Source organism: Crocodylus porosus, unplaced genomic scaffold (assembly GCF_001723895.1).
Source record: "Crocodylus porosus isolate Cpor-Errol unplaced genomic scaffold, CroPor_comp1, whole genome shotgun sequence".
NCBI lineage: Eukaryota > Metazoa > Chordata > Crocodylia > Crocodylidae > Crocodylus > Crocodylus porosus.
Genome location: NW_017728921.1, coordinates 13663665 through 13685545, shown reverse-complemented (window position 1 = coordinate 13685545; position 21881 = coordinate 13663665). Strand labels below are relative to the sequence as shown.

The following is a 21881-nucleotide window of genomic DNA, read 5'->3' as shown; positions in this document are numbered from 1 at the left end:
CTTCCAGAGGTAGGCAGTTGTAAGGAAAGGGCAGAAGATCTCTCATAGAAACAGAACAGAACAAAACAATTCCTCACCTCCTGCTTTACACAAAGCCCCCTGGGAGTTTCTAGTGGGGGGAATCTACAAATTATGTTTTATGAACTGATCCATTTTTTTTTTCTCTTTGACAGAAACACTTCAATCCAAAACTGCGTCTGATGGGCTTCCATTATCTCCTCTGGCCAGCTTAATCAATAGGATCATCCCCTGGGGACTGCACAGTGGAAGACAAGCAGCACATTGATGTTCATCTATTATTATGATTAGCTGAACATGAAATGAAGGCAGTTGTACAGGGCGTAGCTCATTTTGCAGTCTCTTGCAGAATCCCTATGTCCCCACTGATTTATTTTCAAAAGCATATGCACAAATCTGCACATTACCTTTAGCCGTTTCAGACCGTTTGGGCAAATCAAGTGTATCAAAGTTTCTGTCCAAATCTCCGTTCTTCTTTCCTGCACATAAAATAGGAAAATAAATAGTAAAGCATGTTACTGAACTGATAAATCAATCACTGTCATGTGCTTCTACAGTGCTAAAGAAAATAACAGACTCAGGCTATAAATGACTAGCTATCCCCTTTATTTGCATATATTCAACTTGCAATCTGCCTAAATGATTCAGGGACAAACCTCCACATCTTCTAGGTTAATCTCCAATGGGACTGAGCATTTCTGCTTCCTGATCAGTTTAACAGGCTCTGGGTGTGCTCTGCACCTCTAAGATTCAGGCTAGTCAACTTCAATGCCGAGTGATTTTCCTCATTTGCAAGTCCACGGCACTGTGCCCTTTGAAATAAAATGTCTCGTCTAAAATGGCTTTCAGCTGCATGAAGCTTCTTGTTTGGTTTTCAGCAGAAAATGCATCTTGACTAGTGGTTTTACCAGCAAACAGCTTTAGATTGAAGCATGTACGAGGCACAAATTACAGTGCAGAACAGAGGACAATGGGCTCCCTTTTCACTGGCTGTCTTCAAGGCAACAGTCAGGCAGGAAGGCCTGGGTTTAATATATTGCACAGAGGCCAGCAAATAACTTAACCTTAATTTGCCCTTCAATCAATAAAGTGTAATTTTGGCTGCTTATAAGAAACTAAGGGAAATGACTGTATTTTCTAATGCTTTGGTGAGGAATATGGACAGTTTCAAACCATTACATTAGCTTTAATCTAAAGGAAGTTTAATTTAAAAAAAAGAAGGTAAAGCAAAACCCATGCTGAGTGCTTGCTTGCAAGAGAAAGGTAGGCTTTGAATTCAAGGGTCTGAAAAATAGCAAAGGAGAAGGAAGGTCTAATTTTCAGACATTCCCCCTCCCTCCCCCTTGCTAAAAAGGACAGAGGAAACAAATTTGCTCGGGGTGAACTGTTTTTGGATATTGTTTGGAGTCCAGGGTGTGAACAGATGAAGACTTATAGCACGGTGGAAACTTGTGTGAGCTGATCCATTGCAACTGTTACGTCTGTTATCAACAGGACGGGAAAGAAATTATTTAAGGTGGTACAAAGAGTGTAATTAGGAACAACAGGAAAAGATTCAGCACCATACAATTAAGAATAAATTAGAAGGAAACTTCTTGACAGTAGGTCTATGGGGCTGTGGAACAATGTTCCAGCTGAAAGGCTGGAAGCTCCATCACTTGGGACATTTAAAAACATACAGGGCAAAGCACTTGAAAATGTAATGTAGTGAACAGCTAGGCTTTGTTGTAAGACCAGGTCATGAAATGGGAAAGGCCTATGGGTCTGAAATGCAAGAAGCATCACACATTTGCCTATACAAGTTTGTCCAGAATAAAGTAGCAGCTTCATTTAGGTCCTGATCCAACTCCCAGTGAGCGAACTTTTCCATTTACCCCAAGGCAGCTGTACTAGACCCTTAGAGAATGACAACTGCTGCCAAATCCAATGCCCCATCTTGCATTTGCCCCTCCACCATGGCATGTGGCTAGCCCCTTTTGTTCAAAGGCACTACAGACATACAACTAAAGCTTCATCAAGCTTGAAGTGCCTCCTTTGTTGCGACATATGGAAAAGCCTGTTTTCTAATCTGCCAAAAGGTCACACAGGCACATTTTATTCCATTCCTCTTGAAAGATATCTTTCCTAAAATGAGAGATGGGAATAAGAGTGAGGGCTTTGGGCCACCACTAATTCTTGGGCTCTGGAAAAAACCCCGTAATCTGTTGCTTGGGGAGCTAGGGACAAGCAGAGGAAGACAAAATGTCAGGCATTGTGCAAGGAAGCTACTTTTCATGATGACAGCTGAACTGGGCTGTTTGGCTGCAAAGCCCTGTCACTGCTTAGAGCAGAGAAAAATACTCCCGTGACAGAGGGAAAGAGGGGTTGTGAAAGCAGGAGTAAAATGACCATCTGGAAAAGATGAGATCTTAAGGCAGGCAGAGGAACTTGCCTCCATCTAATCTCCACGACTTGGGCCAGGGCATCATTTTTCTGCAGGCCAAAAACCTGTGCGTTTGTCACCAGGCAGTTCCAGGCTCAGGGCAGCTCTGCTGTGAAATGGTACTGTCAAAATGGCACCTTCCTCAACAGATCAGCTCCCCGTTGAAAGCCCTCTTGGCTTAAAGTTTGGCAGTGTTACTCCGGCTGGGCTGGCAGAGTTGAGTCAGCACAGCGAGAGACCGAGCTGCATGCCGTTGCTTCTCGTGCATCAGCAGTTGAATTGTTTATTCATTTCAAGTACAATGCATTTGTGCGTGACCTCTGCAAGCACTGATATTATGCTGCATGTGACACGAAGGGAGTACGGGAGGCTGCACAACCTTTAATACAAGAAATGCAGAATGCTTTTGCCTGCTTAAGCAGCATGTCACATGGGCAGTACCCTTCACCTGCGCTCTGTGATCTTTTCCAATGGCCATTTGATTTCCAGGCAAGATTTAAGTTTCAGGCTTTCCCCTCTGAAGCCCCTCCGTGGTGTGCCTCTAGGTCACAGCTTCACTTCCCATGCCACCCTGCAGCGAGCAGCTGGCAGCCCACTGGAGTCAAGTCAACTCCGGAAATCATTTCTCTCCCTTGGCCAAGCCAGACCCAGGACTGGGGACCCTTGGGTCATGCCATGAGGCATCTAAATATCCGGGGCTCTCTTTTCCTATCAGGGAGGAGTTGATTAAGAGGCAGAAGCCTGAGATTTAAGGGAGGATTTAGGAGGAGGAGTGCATATGGGGGTGTGGAGGTCCACTGTTACACTCTGAGCTGTGTTGCTTTCAGTCGCCTTCCAACGGCAGCCACAACACCTTCAAGCAATGCGACTCACTTTGCCCATTTTGATACCCGGTCACTATTTCATGAGAAACAAAGGGTGACATGAGTCTAACTCCCAGCTGATGCTCATCTAATTTACAACGAGATGAGCTGGGTCCCAGCTCTACGCAGGGCAGCCCGAAGCCTCTCGCAAATCCAGTCGAGCCTGCAGTGACAGTCACAGTGGCAAGGGATAGTTAACAATCCCGCTGGCAGAGGACAACAAAAAGTTTTAAAGCAACAGTTTTGTGCTTATGGATTTTTTCCTCCTCCCACGCGCTTCCCCTCTCGGATAGCCACTAGAGGAAAGAAGAGATTGTCAGATCAGAAGCCCAGCGCAGAACTTTGCCAAAAGACAGACAGTTTTGAGCATGGCTCCTGACAGGTCTGCTTTATGGGGCCTGGCTGTAGGAGCTGGCACAGTGCTCTGGTGTGGGAAAGCAGCCTGACAGGACACTTGCTTGTGTAATAAATGATTTACAATCTTGGTAACTGTTAAATTAAAGCTTCTTTAGCCCTTTCTCCTGCCACACAAGAAAAGATCAAATATACCGTCCCCGGGCTCATTTACTGTCATTCTTACTGGGTCAAAAGCCTGGGAAAAATTTCAGTATTAAATACGACTAATATTTCACAGCCCCCTGCTTTACTGCACAAGCCGAAAGGATACCTCATTTCCCCTTTCCATTTTACATCCTTCTCTTCTCAAGGGCTAAATCCCAGCCATCCTTTTTCTGGATGACAGAACTGGAAAGGAAGAAGGCCATTTAGAGGCAGTCAGTACTGTGCTGCTAATTCTTCAGCTCAAAAAGATCTCAGTTAAGCAACACGAGGCGCTAGGCTCTCCCAGGGGCTGAGCGCTGCGGGGGCAATGCTCCCCTGCCACACGGGCGGGTGGGAAGAGCCCTGCTGCTGGGCCAGCGCTGCTTGGCTTTTTGGTTTAATGGCCATCTGTCATCACACCTGCAGCAACTCCCAGAGGCCATCAGCTGGAACCCATCCATTCCCATCAATGGCATCAAAGATAATACAACTTTTCATCTTCAGGGCACTATGCAACCTAACTAATCCTCACACCTACCAGGTGAGGCGGGTAAGCACTATCCTCATTTTGCTCCTGTAAATTAAGTGACTTGCCTAGGACATCCAATGGAGAGGGTGAGGAGCTGGGATTAGAACATAATGGTTTCTGGCTCTCAGCCCAACTCTCAGACCATTAGACTATGGATATCTCCACACAGCAAAAGGAAAGTGCGACTGTAGCACATGCAATATTAATCTAGTTATGCTCCATCCCATCAGCAGTAAAGATAAGGTAGCATGGACTTCACCATGTACTAAAACCCATGGTCCCTACTACTCTCCCTACAAAATTTTGTACTCGGCTTGCTAGCACACTGAACGTCACGTCACCGTGTCTTCACAGCTGCTGTTAACTCAATTCAGCTAGTTTAGCCAAACATAGGTAGCACCTTTTACAATCATGATTTAATTCTCCCATATAGACATACCCTATTGCCCTCTCTTGGGCCCAATGAGGCAACCCTGGCCTTATGTAACCCCACATGAATTTTTGGCAAAGGTCCCTAGTACAGACTCCCTCACTTGGTGGGTCTGCACCCCAGGTGACCGTGGCCCTTTTTTCTTTACTGAGACCAGCCCCTCCCAAACCACGCCAGCGAAACTGGAAGAGTTCCCTGAATCAAACTAGGCCTCCAGGTGAGAGCAGTAGCAATGAGCAGCACGTAGCTGAGGTGCGCTGCGGGGTGGAGTGAACAAGGCTTCTGTGCCAGCTCTTGCCCTTTTATGTAAAAGGTGAATGAAGGAGATTATGACAATGTTAGAAAAAAAGTACTGGAAAGACTCACCTTGATTGAACCACTCCTCTAATTACCAGAAAAGCAGCAAAGAAAAAACAAAAATTTACAGGGAGGAAGAAAATACAAAGGAACAATCACAAAGAAGCAGAATTTCACAGAACTGATTCAAACCTCAGAATTACAGGAATGCAATAACTTTCACTGATAAAAACACTTCCCTCTTCTCCCTTTTGTTCCTGCTGAAAAAATATTCTTTCCCTGCAGGTTCCTTTTCTCCTGTTAGTCATTTAAAAAGATGCTGAAGGGAGTGGGGGGAAAGGAGGCCGACTAGCCCCTTGCAGGGGTGTCTGAAATGCTATGATCAATGACCATGAAATAAAATAAGCAAGAAAAAACTGTAACGATTAAAAAAGGGGGGGAGAGAGAGCAAGCGAGAAGAGAGAGGAAGAAACTGAAATGATCTATTTTCAAGTGCTAGACCTAAAAAACTAAGGAAATTTCAGAGAAGCTATGCAGTAAAAAAAGGGAGTTTTCTATTTATGATTTTAAAAGCAGACTTACTAATGAATTTTAATTTTTTTTTTTTTTTTTTAATGCTAAGCTTGCCTGTCCTTCTCAACCCTTCTGATCTGTATACCACTGGCTGGGAGCTCAGCGCAACTACCGCTCAATCCTACCCAAAAGAACAGCGTGACTTTTTACAGCCGAGAGCTACAAGGAAAAAGTGTTAAAACACGCTCAGGAAAAATAATTGCTTTTTTCTGCTGGACACATAGGGCCAACAACTGAGAGGTCACAGTGCATCTGCCTTTCTCACTGAAGTCAACAGGAGTTTGTCCTCAGCATCTCACAGTTTTGACACCTGTTTGCCCACAAACACAAATGTCCCCAGAAAGTTTGGCTGATAATGCAGAAACCAGAGACCCAGTGACACTGGAGCTGGGCCCAGCAGGAAGTGGACAGACTTCTGACAAACAAGTGGAACAGCCATTTGTGAACACTCCTCCTTGGGCCTCAGCAATGGTCTGCGTTCCTGCACACCCCAGGGAATATTTTTTCACACATTGACACAAACTGCATTGCTCTCAAGTGACAGGGTAACCTGCACCCACAAGTGATGAGAATGGACAGCCCACATCAGTATATATTATTTCCAAGGGAAAATTGCTTTACCTTTTTGGTAGACAGTCCTGGCCAGGCAGGTAAGATTTTCTGCCTTTTCAAGGGTTTTTTTTTTCCCCAGTTGCTAACGAACTATTTTTCAATGTATATAAAAGATTCAGTCGGCTTGAAAAGAGACTGTAGTTACCACGAAAGCAAATTCACATTACAGTAACTTGTATATATTGTATGCTGATTCAGAAACGGGATACTGAAGAGGGGTAAAGACCAATTTTTAAATTTAGGATCAGTTGTTAGGGCCCAGACTGGGCCTTCAAATTTAGGCGCTTAAATTAGAGGCATTCCAAGGCTGACTAGTAATCTGCACTTCAGTACCAAATCCAATCAGTATCTGGACAGCTATATTAAGGACTGACATAAATATAAAGAAACAAGGAATTAAGTGCCCAAGTCAGAGAAATGAGTACGTTGCCTCCTAATTTGGTTGGGAAGTTGAATTTCTCTCAAGTACCAAGTAGCACATGTAAGTTGAAGTATTGAAAAGGAAGATAAAAAGGGGTTTACTGAGACACTATTCATTCCCTCTCGAGAAGCAATGTATTTGTGACATTCATACTCAAAAGGGAGAGAACAGGTCTGAAGTGACTGACAATTAAAAGCTACTAGAATCACATTTGCAATTTAAATGAATGCAAGAATGACAGCATCAAGATTTTTTTGTCTTCTTATTTTTTTTGGGGGGGGGGGGGAATTGTTTTTCCTTTTTTTAAATGTGATGGCTAGAAGATGTGAAACAGGCATAGAAAGGACAACTGTGCATAGAAATTAGCATGCGTCTCTCTTGCTTCCGCATACAGCAGCAAATGCTTTGGAGCAAGATGGATGGAACTAATGTGCAATTTGGCAGGGGGTTTGATGAATGAAGGAACAACAGCCCATGAATGAGAGGCAGAATACATCAACCTTTGCCCAGCCATGGGTGTCAATGGGCCTGTTCTTACTTCAAAGTACATAACTCCACTTTAATGCTAAATGGAAGTTAAGTACATGCATCAAGAGGGGAGCAGACCCCAATATGTAGGAATGAACACATGCCCCAAGTCCACAAACATGCAATGTTACAACTCTGCACGTGGATAGCCTCATTGAATCCCAGGAAACCGCTGGTGTAAATGAAGTTACACAAGTGTGCTGGCAGCAGCAGGACTTGAGACCACAATATAGCAGTACAACTCCAAAAACCACTCCAAATTTCAGAGACCTCTCTGAAACACACCTTTAGCTTTCTTCCCACCAAAACAACCTGCATCATCCTTCTTCTTCTTCTGAGAGCCTCCTGTGCTCATAGGCTGATTTGCATCTTGCTCCTGGTACTTGTCAGCTCCTGGGACCTCTTTGTGGACGTGATATGAAAGGTTCCTCATGATGCACACACAGTTCTCTACAGACTGTAACAAGAAACTTAAATTAAAAAAAAAACAAAGGAAGAAAGAAACACCTGTCTATTTGCAACCTTATGTCACATGGGGGGAAATTATGAATCAAAAAATAGTAAAGCCCCCTGAGACAAGAATGTAGGGTTCAAAGAGGATTTAATCAAACAAACCTTAATTTCAGTTCTCTCTTATTAAAACTTTTTTTTTTTATTTAATACACTTCATAAATAAGCGCCTATGCAAAAGGTAGGCTCTGTGATCAAAGATACCAACTCACCGTGCTTAAAATAGGTTCCCTTAAAGATCAAACTCACTGTAAAAATACAGTGGGCAGTTATCACACCATCATAAACACGCTTTTTAAAATGCAGACTTCACCTCCTCTCCCTCCACACCCGCCCCCTCACAAGACCCGTTTAACTGCAGTACCTCTGGCACAAACTTAGGACTTGCATTGATTTCAATGTGAGCGCAAGCACGTCCCATAGTAACAGCTAATCCTCAACACGTCAGGTTCTAACAAGAACAATTCTCCATAGGTTGTAATGGAAACCATCGGGTGGTTTCAAAATCCACTTACAAAATGGTCTGTATAAAAGCAGGGATCTGATTAAATGACAAAACTTCTGGGGTTGATTCTCTTGGGTAGGTCTCACACAGGCTGGGACTCATTAATTTATAGATATAGAGATATATGTATATATGTATATGTATATGTATGTATGTGTATAGCACTAAGCTAGTGTGTGCAGGAGCATACATATGTGCATTTATGTAAGGCTAAACCACAGTATAAAACTAACAAAGCTTCGTATTAAAATTCGATTGCATTCCACAATCTCTCGTGTAGATGATGGAGGCATAAGGGCTCCTTATTCATAAGTCACAATATGCTGACATGTTGTAGGAAGTGGTAAAACCAAATAGCCCTTTGAGAGCAAACAGGACTCCAACGGACGTCACTGGGATTGATGCGTGTCTGCTTGTGGACAGGATTTGATCTCAGTACAGCATATACAGTACAGACTCAAAAAAGTTCTCGCGGGCAGGGCCTAGCTCCTTGGCTGTATTTTGTATAGAGTACAACACAATAGGATCAACAATTATAATTTAGGACTTTGGGTATAAATAGAAGTCAACTGAGGAGGAGAAGGAGGAGGATTAAAAATAATTGCCATTTCAGCTGTCTTTCCATTTGCTCTTCCTCCTTGCATATTTCCCATGTCAGAAAGACAAGCAATAAAATGGTACCATAGTAGCCACCCGGCTTACAAAATGAGGCACCCTTTCAGCATCTCTTTAGACCAGGGATGTCAAATGTACAGCCTGTGGGTCAGATTAGCTCGCGAAGTCATGTCTTCTGGTCCCTGGGGCTCCCAGAGGGGTCTGGAAGTCAAGAAGAGCAGTGGCATGGGTGCACCACCAAGACACAGGGCATGAAGCCATGTTAAGGATGAATGTCAGCAGCAGGGGACAAATAACAGCTGCATGAACCCCCACAGTGACCCCCCCCCCAGTCCTGCCACCATGTTTGGAGGTGGCTTGTGAAGATCCCCAAGATCCAGAACAGGGCTGGGAAGGCCAGGTGGGTTTGCCTATCTCAATTCATACCTTTATGTTAAGAGCAAAATACCCTCAGTGTGCAGTGAGGTCAGCAGTTGCATCTTAAGGAGCACACTCATCCAAATCAGAATACACAAGACTCACCTTGTTATCTGTATCCTTCTTGCCTACTGCAGACTGTAGAGCATGAAGGAGAGCATCCACCAAGCCATCACATTCCCTCAGTCTTCTGCGAGCTTCTGCTCCATCTGAACTTACGTTCCTAACAAAGAACAAACACAACAGAAACATTTAGCATGGAAACCTTCACACCTACACTGCTTTCTTTTACAAAGGTTAAACACTCTGTGCTGGATTACCTGTGGTGGGTTTTTGGCAACACAAAAGGCGATCAAGCAGAGAGAAGTTCTACAAACCTGGACCTCATCTATGCCCAGTGCCTGAGGCTTGGGCCACACACCTGCAATTCATAAACTCTAAATGAAAACTGGATTAGATAATTAAAAGAAAGAGTCATTGCTCACTTGTCTGGACTTCTGATACAGCCCAACGTCATGGTATAGAGCAGGCTGACGGTTTTCCAGTGAAACAGCATTTTGTATGAAAGTGCAAACTAATTAAAACAAGAGCCTTTTTGTAGAAATGGACGTTGCATTTTTAACAATGGTGTATTTTTGGTGAAAAGAAGAGAGAAAAAAGAAACTCCTACTATATCAGAGCCAACAACTGAGAAAGCTGGACAAGGGCTTCCCATATTCCCGGGGATGCTCTCACCACCAGAATAACGGCCTGTCTGGGAAGGATCTCTCTTAACCTCTCCCGTTGGAGCTGTCCCACCGCGTACTGATTAAATATTTACTGGAGCAGACGTTTAGACCCAGGTGTACTATACACCCAGAAGAGTGCCCTAACCATGAATGGCTATTACATATTTGTGAATACATTTATTTTTCTGTCCAATATTTCACTTTGAAATGCTCATCCTAAGGTAGAGCAAGAACATTTATGAAATACCAAAAACACTTGTGGGATGGGAAATCATATCCCACCCAACTCTACTCATGACACTTGTTCCAGTTAATATCTAATATTTTGAAAATATTTTTTCTGTGAACTTTATTATCTTAAATATATGTCATTTGAGGAGATTTTTCTTAGGATTTGTATTGATTTAAATGCAAGCACGAACAGGTCCTAAAGTAATAACTAATCCCCACCGCATCTGGTTCTGACAAGAACAATTCTTCATAGGTTGCAATGGAAAACATCAGGTAGTCTGAAGTGTTAGTTATTTCCACACCAAAGACTGGCAGTACATTCCCAATGAATCCCTGGGTATTACAAAATAAGTGAGCAAGCCTCATCATATATATCCATGTTTTTAATTTCATGAGACAACAAAAAGTAGTGGAACAACACATAGAACTAGGTTTTATTTCACCGGGATCTGTATGAAGATGATGTTTTTGCTTTCATTTGCATTCAGCTGCTCCAACAGAAACCAGTGTTGAAGATATAGCACACAAACATCTCCCAATGCCTTTCCAAATTTGTCATTCCTCTTGTCCCCTGTATCATGACTAGGTATTGTCATTACCCAGTACAGATATCCACTTTGATGTTCAGACCTCACTGCCCTCTGCACTACGTAGCCCGCGGTTCCATTATACCAATTCAGTCTGATGGCATCCACAAAGAACCTGTACTCCCCGCTTGCTGACCTTAGGTTGACCCCAAATTGCTTGTATAATGATATTTTTATGCCAGCAATGCTTACGATTTCCAGTACTGCAAATCAACAAGCTCGTAATGACATATCATCCCAACAGCCTGCGGGAGGGCTTCATCTGACTGCTTACTGGTTCTGGGAGAACTTCCAGTCTGGTAAAAACCCAATATCCTTGCTACACTATGGGCAGTTTATCCAGGACCCTAATTACCAAGCCCATCCGTTCCCCAGAGAGCTCAAGAGACACTGAGGAAGTTTGCAGGCAACCTAACACAAAGGATATTACAGATGACCTAGAGCTGTCATTAAATGCTGCATCTTAGAGATGTAGGCCAACATTCACTTCTGAGATCCACAGCTATTCTGCCCTTTCTCCACTCAAGGTTACTTTATGCACACTAACCCCTGTACCGGCACAGCCGAGTAATAGGTAGCCCGACCATGTGCGTTCCTCATATATCTGGCATGGTACTGCATCCCTTGTACATGCTACCCCCATGGGGCCTAACGCTCCTCAGCAAGGCAGCCGGACTGCTTGTATTGTTTGCTGCCGCAGACTACAGTGTTTAGTGGTGGACTAAACTTTCACTTTGATCAATCCCTTTGTCTGTGCAAGTACCTCGACAGCAATAGCAAGGAAGTGCACAACACAGACATTTATTGCAGCATCACCTTACCAATGCATGTGTGAGGTTCTCCTACAGGTACAATGATAAAGAGAGTGCCCGTGAAGGAGAACAGTCATCTTTCAGAGTGCTCCCCTTTCTCATATATATTGTGCAGAGCCCAGCAGATGTCTAAATACAGATGGGCAAAGATAAATTCAAAGAAGTTCTTTCTTCACTCGAAAAGCCATGGTCTCTAGAAGTCACATTTTATAGAAAAATGGGTTTGTGGTTCTAGGCCTCAACTAGCGGTCTGCACATGGATGCCACTCAGCTCTGCAAGTCTGCATAACACATCTCATTTCTTCTATCTGGTTTATGTGGTCTTCTCAAGAAAATAGGTCATGCAGTTCTCGAGCCAATGAGTCACTGCCAAAAGGCCACTCCATCCTACATCCTGTACCTGCACATAGCTTCTGTGTCTGCAATGACAGTTGTTTTAATGGCAGGACTTTGCAAGGTCTGCTACTGTGCAGAGTCAGATCCTTAGCTTCCCACTAGAACACAGTAATGTGGCTGATGCGACTGCAGAGCCACGGACATCATCTTTGAAAACTCACGGCAATTGGGAGAGGTCCTGGATGACTGGAAAAGGGCAAACATAGTGCTCATATTTAAGAAAGGGAAAAAGGAGGATCCAGGCAACTATATACCAGTTATTTTCATCTCAGTCCCTGGAAAAATCATGGAGAAGATCTTCAAGGTATCCATTTCTAAGCACCTGGAGGAGCAGAAGGTGATTAGGAACAGTCAGTATGAATCCACCATGGGAAAGTCATGCCTGATTAACCTGATTGCCTTCTATGATGCAATGATTGGCTTTGTAGATGTGAGGAGTCGAGCAGATGTGGTATAACTTGACTTTAACAAGGCTTTTGATCTGGTCTCCCACAATATTCTCGCAGGCAAGGTACGGAAGTATGGGCTGGATGAATGGACTATAAGGTGGATAGAAAACTGGCTGGAGCAACAGGCTCAGAGGGTAGTAATCAATGGCTAGATGTCTAGTTGGAAGCTGGTATCAACTAGAGTGCCCCAGGAGTTGGTCCTGGGGCTGGTTTTGTTCAATATCTTCAACAATGACCTGGAAGATGGCACAGAGTGCACCCTCAGCAAGTTCACATATGACACCAAGTGAGAGGTGTAGTAGATATACTGGAGGGTAGAGCTAGGAGTCAGAGTAACCCAGAAAAATTGGTGGATTGGGCCAAAAGAAATCCCATGAGGTTCAGCAAGGACAAGTGGAAAGTCCTGCACTTAGGACAGAACAATCCCATGTACCAGTACAGGCTGGGGGCTGACTGGCTGGGCAGCAGCTCTGCAGAAAAGGACCTGGGGGTTACAGAGGACAATAAGCTGAATAAGCCTTATTGCCAAGAAGGCTAATGCCATATTGGGCTGCACTGGTAAGTGTTTTGTGAGTAGATCCAGGGAAGTGATTATTCCCCTCTATTGAGCCCTGGTGAGGCCACATCTGGAGTACTGTGTTCAGGTTTGGGCCCCCTGCTACAGAAAGGATGTGGACACATTGGAGATAGCTCAGTGAAGGGTAATTAAAATGGTGAGGGGGCTGAGGGACATGACTGATGAGGAAAGGCTGAGGGAACTGGGCTGATTTAGTCTAGAGAAGAGAAGACTTAGAGGGTATTTAATGGCAGCCTTCAGCTATTTGAAGGGGGTTCAAAAGAGGATGGAGCTGAACTATTCTCAATGGTGGCAGGTGACAGAACAAGGAGCAATGGCCTCAAGCTGCAGCAAGGGAGGTTTAGATTGGATATTAGGAAGAATTTATTTATTAGGAGGGTAGTAAAACACTGGAACAGGTTTTCCAGAGAGGTGGTAGGAGATTTCACTGCACCCAGACAAGTTGTGGAATCTCGAGCCTCAGAGGTTTTTAAGACCCGGCTAGACAAAGCCTTGGCTGGGAGGATGTAGCTGGGGATGGTCCTGCTTTGAGCAAGGGTTTGGACTAGATCAGTGGTCCTCAGCCTTTTTTGTAAAAGGACCCATCTGTAAATGTTGATGGCCAGTCCCAACCCAGTGCCTCTCACTCCCAGCCCACTGCCCCCCATCCCCAGGCCCCAGCCCCACAGCGTATGGGGCATGGGGAGGCCAAGCAGCTAGAGCTGTGTGAAGCTTCAGGTGCTGATTAGATTCAGAGGAGATCTGGCCTGATTCAGTGGCCGAATCGCCGAATCTGAATCAAATCAGGAAATCAAGAAAAAGGTCCGAATCAATTCAAAGCTCTCTGAATCAATTTGGAAAAGATTCGGAGAGCTTTGGAGATTTGGGCAGTCCCCACTCACTGCCACAGGGAGCTGGACTTGGGCTCCATGCCAGTAAGTAGGCGGTGGGGGCGGAGGCTGGAGGAGGTGGAAGAGGACTATGGGGGGGACCCCTGCCAGGCCCCATCCTCTGCCTGCTCCCCCAGCATCCTGATCACCCCTTGACCCATGCCTGCTCTCCCAGCCCCTCAGTTCTTTTAAAAAAAAAAAAAAAAGAAGCTCCCACTCACCAGCTGCTGCCAGGTGGGGGAGGAATCCCCGCTGCCCCCCACTGTGTGGAGGGCTCTGCCATGAGCCTCCATCCCATGCCCGACCTCTCATCCCCCGCCATGGCTGCCCCACCCACCCCAGCTCCTGGCTTTCTGAAAAAAAAAAAGCCCCACACTCAATGGATGCTGCAGTGGCCATCGGGGCCTCTGGGGGCTCATGGCAGAGCCCCCCACACAGCACACGGAAGCAGGGGACATCAGAAATCTCCCCACTTCCTGGCAGCAGCCAGTGAGGGTGGCGCGGTTTTTTTTTGTTTTTTAAAGAGTCAGGAGCTGGGGCCAAGCAATGCAGCCTTGGGGGAGGAGGGGGCTGAGAGTGCGAGCAGGGGATGGGGGCTTGTGGCAGAGCCCCCCACACAGCATGGGGCAGTGGGGTGCAGAGGGGATCACCATACACCTGGCAGCAGCCAGTGAGTCGTGGCTTTTTTTTTAAAGAGCCAGGAGGCTGGGACCGGGGCAGGGCTGGCAGAGTAGGCAGAGCATAGGCGACTGGCAGGGGGTGCACATGCCTCCCCCCGATGGGGCCAGTGCCCCCCTGACAGCCAACACTGATTCTGTCGGTAAGGCTGGTACCCCCGTTGACAGGGTCAGCAGCTTCCGCAGGTGCCGCCCCAGATGCAGGGGGCACCAGTCACTCATGGGGTGGAGGATGGGGCCTGTTTGATTCGGAGATTCAACCGATTTGGCGGTGACCAAATCTCTGAATCAGATTCGACCAAATTGATTCAGGACAGTGATTTGAATCACTGAATCGAATCACTGTCCCCCAAATTGGCTGAATCCAAAGTGAATACTAACCACTTTGCACGGGCCTACAAGCAGCCCCTTGCAGGCTGGAACTCTGCCAGCCCACAAGGAAAAAGCCAGTTTCCCATGTTTTTCTCCTTTAAAGACAAATTAATTTTTAAAGTTTATTGATTCATTTGTTCACAACTATTTCATATATTTTTGCTACCCACTTTTGAGTCACAACCCACAGGTTGAGAAATGCTGGACTACAGGACCTCCTGAGGTCTCTTCCAACCCTAATTTTCTATGATTCTAATACAGCAAAGGCAAGAGAAAATCGTGTATGGTGGCTCGGCAAACATCACTTTCACCATTAGTGCCCACAGCTGGCAGAAAAGTTTTCCTAAAATGCCTCAAGATAGTTTGCAAAGAGCAGCTTGGTATGGCACAATTTACCCTTCAGGCTGGCTGCTCTCACTTGATCTAGGCTAGCTCCAGAGTAGACAAAATAAACCCTTAGAGTGTGGGCTCCTGCAAACATGGATCAAGAGCACAAACTTTCAAATAAATAATATTCATCTTTCAAGCATTGCAAGTGATTTTATCCCCTTTGCTTCTACTAAAATTAAAGGGAACAAAATGGAAAACGTTAAGGTGTATTCTTTGGAGACATTAACATAGAGAGGGATTTCTAAACATAGATATTTACTAACAACAGCAAGAAGAAAGGCTTCTGAGCTTCAGGGTCTTTGAAGCTCACAATCCTAAATTGCAAGATGTTAAATTGCAAAAGTACATGTTACAAAATCATTGCCCTTTTCCACTTGAAACACGCAGCCAATTTTTCTTCCTTGCAACGTACAAGGACTGACAATCTAATTCAGCATAATTAACAAATCAATCATAGCTTTTTCCCTATCTCTATGGACAGGTTGATATGTTAATTGGACAACTAGAAGAAAACATTTTCTCAGAGACCTCTCAAAATATAAATATACATTTCACTGTACGCTGCATGTCGTAATAGCATATTAACACATCCAAATTAGATTGCAAGTTAAATGGAGTGATAAGAAAATCTTTTCCCCCAATCAAAACACATCAGCTCAACTAGTCTCTGCCAAAGCGGTGCAGGCGAAGTGAAGAGCAAGGATCTGACTCCACAGGTGCACCTCAAAAGACAGAATCCTGCAGCACACTTCTTCCTCCACCTGTACTAATCCTTTCATAGCAAAGGCCCAAGAGTACATTCTAAAGCCAAATCTTTATGAAACTGAAATTAGGATTCAGATTCTCTATGGCACCTTGCAGACAGAAGCTCCACCTTCAAGTACATTTATTGAAGTGGAACATTACTTATTAAGCTTGAGGGTGGCAGAAACGCACTGAGAAAGACCCTGGAAGCTGCATGTCATATCTCTTATTCCCTCATTATATTTTCCAAAGCTTTTCATTTCTAGACTTAAGGAAAACTGACAGACTATTAATGAAAAAATGATCACGTTATTCCAAACAACTCCCTCCTTCCCTTATCCCCTCCATAATCCACTCGGAACAGAATTGTAAATGGCTCATTTACACTACTACACATATAATGGTCGTTTTGTGCACTTTGTTCTCAGCAACCTGAAGGGATCTTGGTTTCTGCTTTCTTCTGCTTTATGCACTTCATGATTAACATGCATTGATATGTAAACATGCCAATAAGATGACAAACAGGAAAAAACACTACAAAACACGTCAATAAAGAAAAAACTCAGCTTGTCAGTTTTGGAAATCCTTGCAACACTTTCAACTAAAGGGGAAAAATGTACTGAATATTGAGGCATGAGTGCATTGAGAGAAAATTCCACTGTAAATCACAATTGTACATGAGTGTGTAATGAACCAAAAAGAATAAGACTAACAATTTATCAATTCATCAAATGCTGAGTGTTAATGTCATTCATAAAATACATGGTTTCTATAAAGCAGTCAACCCCCATCCCATCTTCCCTGCTGGACAATCAGTATCACACTTCCTATAGGCATCTCAGGCAGGTCTGGCTTCCGTGGTAGGTACCTGCTGTTGGGGAATATGCCAGGCATTCCTGGGTCCCTGGGCTCCAGCAGACTGTGGTTTACACAACGAGGAACGACAGAGTTTTATTCCAAGCCTGCCAGAAGGTTTAACTCGCACCCTGGCTCCACCAGGGTCTGCACACCAAAAGCATCATAGTAGAACTAGCAAAAACTAGGGCGTGTAGATACTGCCCTTTGCTATCTGGTCTCTTAGCTGCCCTGGCAGTACAAAAGGATTTTAGAAAAGTAGCTAGGAACAGCTGTTTCAGAGAGGAATGCTTGGGTGGCACAAAACTATCTGCATGAAGCCTGACTGCGTTCAGAAGGAAAGCCAAAGAAAATTAAGTTTTAAAAACTTGCTTCTTAGCAGTGAGTGATAAAAAAAATAATTAATATACCACAAAAAGTCCAGCAGATGTAAAAGAGAATTTGCAGAATGCTCAAGCAGTTCAATGCTCCACAGAAAGAGCATGGATGGGCTGGGTGGTTGTGGATCCAGAAACTTTCAGCAATGCACGCAACAGATCTGGATGCTCCATACGGGGACCAGATTTGTACCAGATAGTGATCGCTTCTACCCCTCATATGCAAACACATGAAAACATCTAATCAGAAGAGAAAGAAAACTCTGTGTTCAAGGTGTACAAGATAGGAAACAGTATAATACACGGGGTCAGAACCTCGGCTGGGACACATCAAAGTAAGCTCTGTTGTCTTTCATGAAGCTACGCTGAAGTTCAGCAACTGAGGATCTGGCTCCTGGTATGTGGAACCAACACGTCTCAATGACTGGCCTGCAGCAGCAGTTTGCATGTTCTAAGAAATAAAATCTGAGAAGTTTTTGTTGTTTATCAATCTGGAAAACACAGGACTCAGAGCTCTGTATGACCTTTCAAGCATCCCCAGGCAAAAGCCTGTTATGCATGCAAGAAAATCTGGCTGCTGGTCCAAAAGGATGGACAGAGGGAAAAAGGAGGAGGAGGGAGTGGAGAGCCTCAAGCTTTTTTTTTTACATGTCAGTGTGACTAACTGCTGCTCCCAATCTGACTGACTGCACCCTTCCTCTGTTGCTAGCATCTCAGCCTGTCAAGAGTGGGCTTCTGATTTGAGCACCATTAATGCAGCAACTCTTCACCAACGTGAAAAGTGACTCTAAAAAAATGAGAAAATATATTTGGGGGGGACATGTTGCATTGGTGGAAATTCAAGTAATTAGAATCTGGAGAAAAATCTTCCTGGAATCAAGGCAGGGGTCAAAATAAAGGGACCAAGGGCCACCTGCGTTTAGTGACCATTAAGCTAGCATGGTTCAGGCATGCCAGGTCTGTAGCTAAGGGGGGTAGGGACAGAAGTTACACAGAAAGCAGTTTAGGTGATCAGATCAGAAACCTGGCTTCAACCTGTAACAGAACAGAAGTCTCATATAGTTTCATAGTTGGTAGGGTTGGAAGGGACCTGAGCAGATGATCAAGTTTGCCCCCCTGCCATGAGCAGGAAAGGATACCGGGGTCAAATGACCCTGGCTAGGTGATTGTCTAGCCTCCTTTTGAAGACCCACAGGGTAAGAGCAAGCACCACTTCCCTTGGAAGTTGGTTCCAGATCCTAGCTGCCTTGACCATGAAGTAGTGCCCCCTGATGTCCAGCCTGAACCTACTCTCAGTCAACTTATGGCTGTTATTCCTAGCTACTCCTGGTAGTGCTCGGGGGAACGGGGTCTCTCCCGTTCCCCACTGGTCCACCTTGGTAAGTTTATAGACAGCCACCAGATCCCCTCTCAGCCTTCTCTTGTGGAGGCTGAACAGGTCCAGGTCCCTTAGCCTCTCCTCATAGGGCCTGCCCTGCTGGCCCCTGATCATGCAAGTGGCCTCCTCTGGGCTCTATGTTGTCCACATCCCTCTTGAAGTGCGGCGCCCAGAACTGGATACAGTACTCCAGCTGTGGCCAGACCAATGTCGCACAGAGGGGGAGGATCACCTCCTTGGACCTGTCTGTGATGCACTTGTGGATGCATGATAAGGTGCAGTTGGCCCTACTGACCGCGTCCTCACATTGGCGGCCCATGTTCATCTTGGAATCAATAATGACTCCAGGATCCTTTTCTGCCTCTGCACTGATGAGAAGGGAGTTCCCCAGCCTGTAAGTATGGTGCTGGTTCTTCCCCCCCAGGTGCATCACCTTGCACTTGTCAATATTGAAACTCATCCTATTCTCATCCGCCCACCCCGTAACCTGTCCAGGTCTAGTTGTAGCCTATCCCTCCCTTCTAATGTGCCCACTTCTCCCCATATCTTAGTGTCATTCGTGAACTTGATCCAGGTGCTTTTCACCCTCTTGTCCAAGTTGCTGATGAAGATGTTGAACAGTGTGGGCCCGAGGACCAAGCCCTGGGGGACCCCACTGCCCACATCCCTCCAGGCTGAAAACGACCTGTCCACCACCACTCTCTGGGTGCGGCCCTCCAGCCAATTTGCAACCCATCTGCCTGTGTAGGCATCAATGCCACAGTCGCCTAATTTTTTGATGAGAATGGGGTGAGAAACAGTGTCAAAGACTTTCCTGAAGTCCAGAAAGACTATGTCCACCGTGACACCTGCATCCAAGGATTTGGTGACCTGGTCGTAGAAGGGCACCAGGTTGGTCTGACAGGACCTGCCTCTAATGAACCCAGGTTGGTTGTCCCTAAGCATAATCTCCCTGCTGGTCCTGTGTTCAGTGCACATAAACCAGCTTCAAAATGGCTGAAACTGGTTTAATATAAACCTAGTTGAATATAGTATCCGACTTAACTGATTTGGGTCAAACCTGTTTAAGGAACTTCTATCCGAGACCCCTTCCTGGTTTAAGTTAAATCAGAGTCCCCCAGCATCCCAGCACGCTTTGCAGTCCTGGGCTGGGCTGTGCTGCCTGCTCCAGAGAGCAGGACTGGCCCCGCCTCTCTGCTCTCTAGCTGAAGCAGAAGCAGGGCATGGCCAGATGTGGCCGGCATGGCCCCCTGAGGCAAAGGGAGCAGGGAGGGGGCTTGTATCCCCCTCCCCCCCCGACCCCAGCCTGGCTAGGGCACAGCAGCCCCTGTCAGGCCCCCTCCCTCCCACTGCTCCAATGGCAGGGGCGGGGGCATGGCCAGACGCATGGCAAAGGGAGCAGGGAGGGGGTTTATTTCCCCCCTGCCTGCCCCTGCCAGTTCTTTAACAGCCGCATGTCAAACCACTGCCTGCACAGCAAAGGTAAGTAACACCTTGTTAAAATGTGAATCCAAGACCCAATAGGACTGCAGTGTGGGGCTAACAGTTTAAATGTTTCTCAAGTACTGACCACCTACCTAGGAGAATGTCTCTTCCGATTCAGAGACTGATTGGAAGAAGGGACAAGATAGGACCCTTCTTAAAGAGAAGACTCCATCCTCTCCCACCTCTGGCACAGACTAAAGTAAGCAGTTGATAAGGGGAGCGAGGAAGGGGTCACGATTCCCATCAGCTCGCCCAGACCATGGAGGGAGGGGGAACAGGCTGGGGAACCAGGCTGGTCACCCGCCACTTGTGAGCACAGAGCCAAGCCCTGCAGGACCAGACTGAAAGAGGGGAGGTGTTGGCAAAGACCTGGCACAATCATCACACGTATGTGGTGGAGATGGAGCTAGGAGAACAGGAGAGGGTCCCAGACTGCTTGAGTTGGTGTGACCAAAGAGAGTAGAGAACTACCTTTACATTATAAAGCAGAACCTGTACAACGTGGGAAACTGGAATACCTAAGCAAGGTCTTTCTGAATACCTGGCAGTAAGGAGGCGCCCTGCTCTCAGGATTACGTTATAGACTTATACAAAGCTTTCTCTTGTCTTTTGTGTTTATAACGTTCCATTTTAAATTAAACTAAATTGTGTGTGCTCTCACTGTGTTTTACTGGGCTGTAATCTCTCTCTCTCTCTCTCTCGCTGTTGACTCCTGCTTTTTAATATCTCCCCAAAAGAGATCTAGAGCAGTATAAATAATGAAGAAGTTCAATAAACATCACATTTTAAAAACAGAGATAGCATTCTTGGGATACATAAATACCAATGCAAAGCTTAACAAATAAAGATTTTCTGAGGGTAAATACATCCCAGACTGTATCCAAATGAATGATTCTGTTAGCAGTCAAATTTAAAACCACCTTCCACAATAGTCTAAGTGCAGTGGATAGGCAAAAGACCCATCCTGTGGCTGATTTCAAATAAATAGAAAAGCACAAAAACTGTATTATATACTTGCAGATCAAAATTCAACATCCACAACCTTTCAGCTAAAGAAGAAAATGACCTGGATTTTCTCCCAAAGCCTCGAAAGTCTTGCACACCAATCTGTAGGCAGAAGTAATGAAAGAGGATTTGTGTCGCTGTTTAAATATCTGCTTTCCCTGGGAAAACAAAACGGAGGAGCACTGAGTAAATGTTAAATAAAAGTAAATACCTACCAGCATAGAAACCCTCATACTTGGAATTCGGTGGGCTGGTATTAAAGACTTGGGAAAGTAGCAGGGAAGATGTGAGAAATCCATTCTGACTTTAGATAAAGTTATAATTACAATCAAATAGGTCTCTAAATGGTATGTAAGTCTCAATGTAACATTTACGCCTGCAGTAACGGGGCTGGCATTCATCGCCTCTGCGATAGGTGAGCCGTTTCTGTGAAAATTGCCCTCAAGAGAAAAGCTTTTAAAGTGATTAAATGCATGGCACTTAATTTGCATTTCTTCGATGCAAAATCAATGGTATTTAAGAGTGGCAACCTCTCTCCCTCAATTCCAGCCACTCCCCCAACCACCTGAACGCTCACAGGGAAGAAGCATTTCTTAGGGTAGATCAACAAAAACGTACGAGAATACAAGGATGACGAGGTCATGATTCCTTTTTTAACTGAAACTACAA

At 45.2% G+C, this 21881-nt stretch overlaps 1 protein-coding gene across 11 annotated transcripts in view; it reads right to left on the bottom strand.

The window, feature by feature from the left end:
• Nucleotides 1-21881, bottom strand: part of ARVCF (armadillo repeat gene deleted in velocardiofacial syndrome) — a 263050-nt gene that overhangs the window by 55312 nt on the left and 185857 nt on the right. For 9 of the 11 annotated variants that reach the window (XM_019539025.1, XM_019539028.1, XM_019539023.1 and 6 more), the window contains 4 exons: nt 9386-9503; nt 7519-7690; nt 5169-5186; nt 426-497 (listed from right to left, as the gene is read on the bottom strand). In XM_019539025.1, coding sequence (XP_019394570.1) covers nt 426-497; nt 5169-5186; nt 7519-7690; nt 9386-9503 — 380 coding nt within the window. The remainder of the gene's footprint in view (nt 1-425; nt 498-5168; nt 5187-7518; nt 7691-9385; nt 9504-21881) is intronic. The other 2 variants (XM_019539026.1, XM_019539024.1) reach the window with 1 other exon arrangement.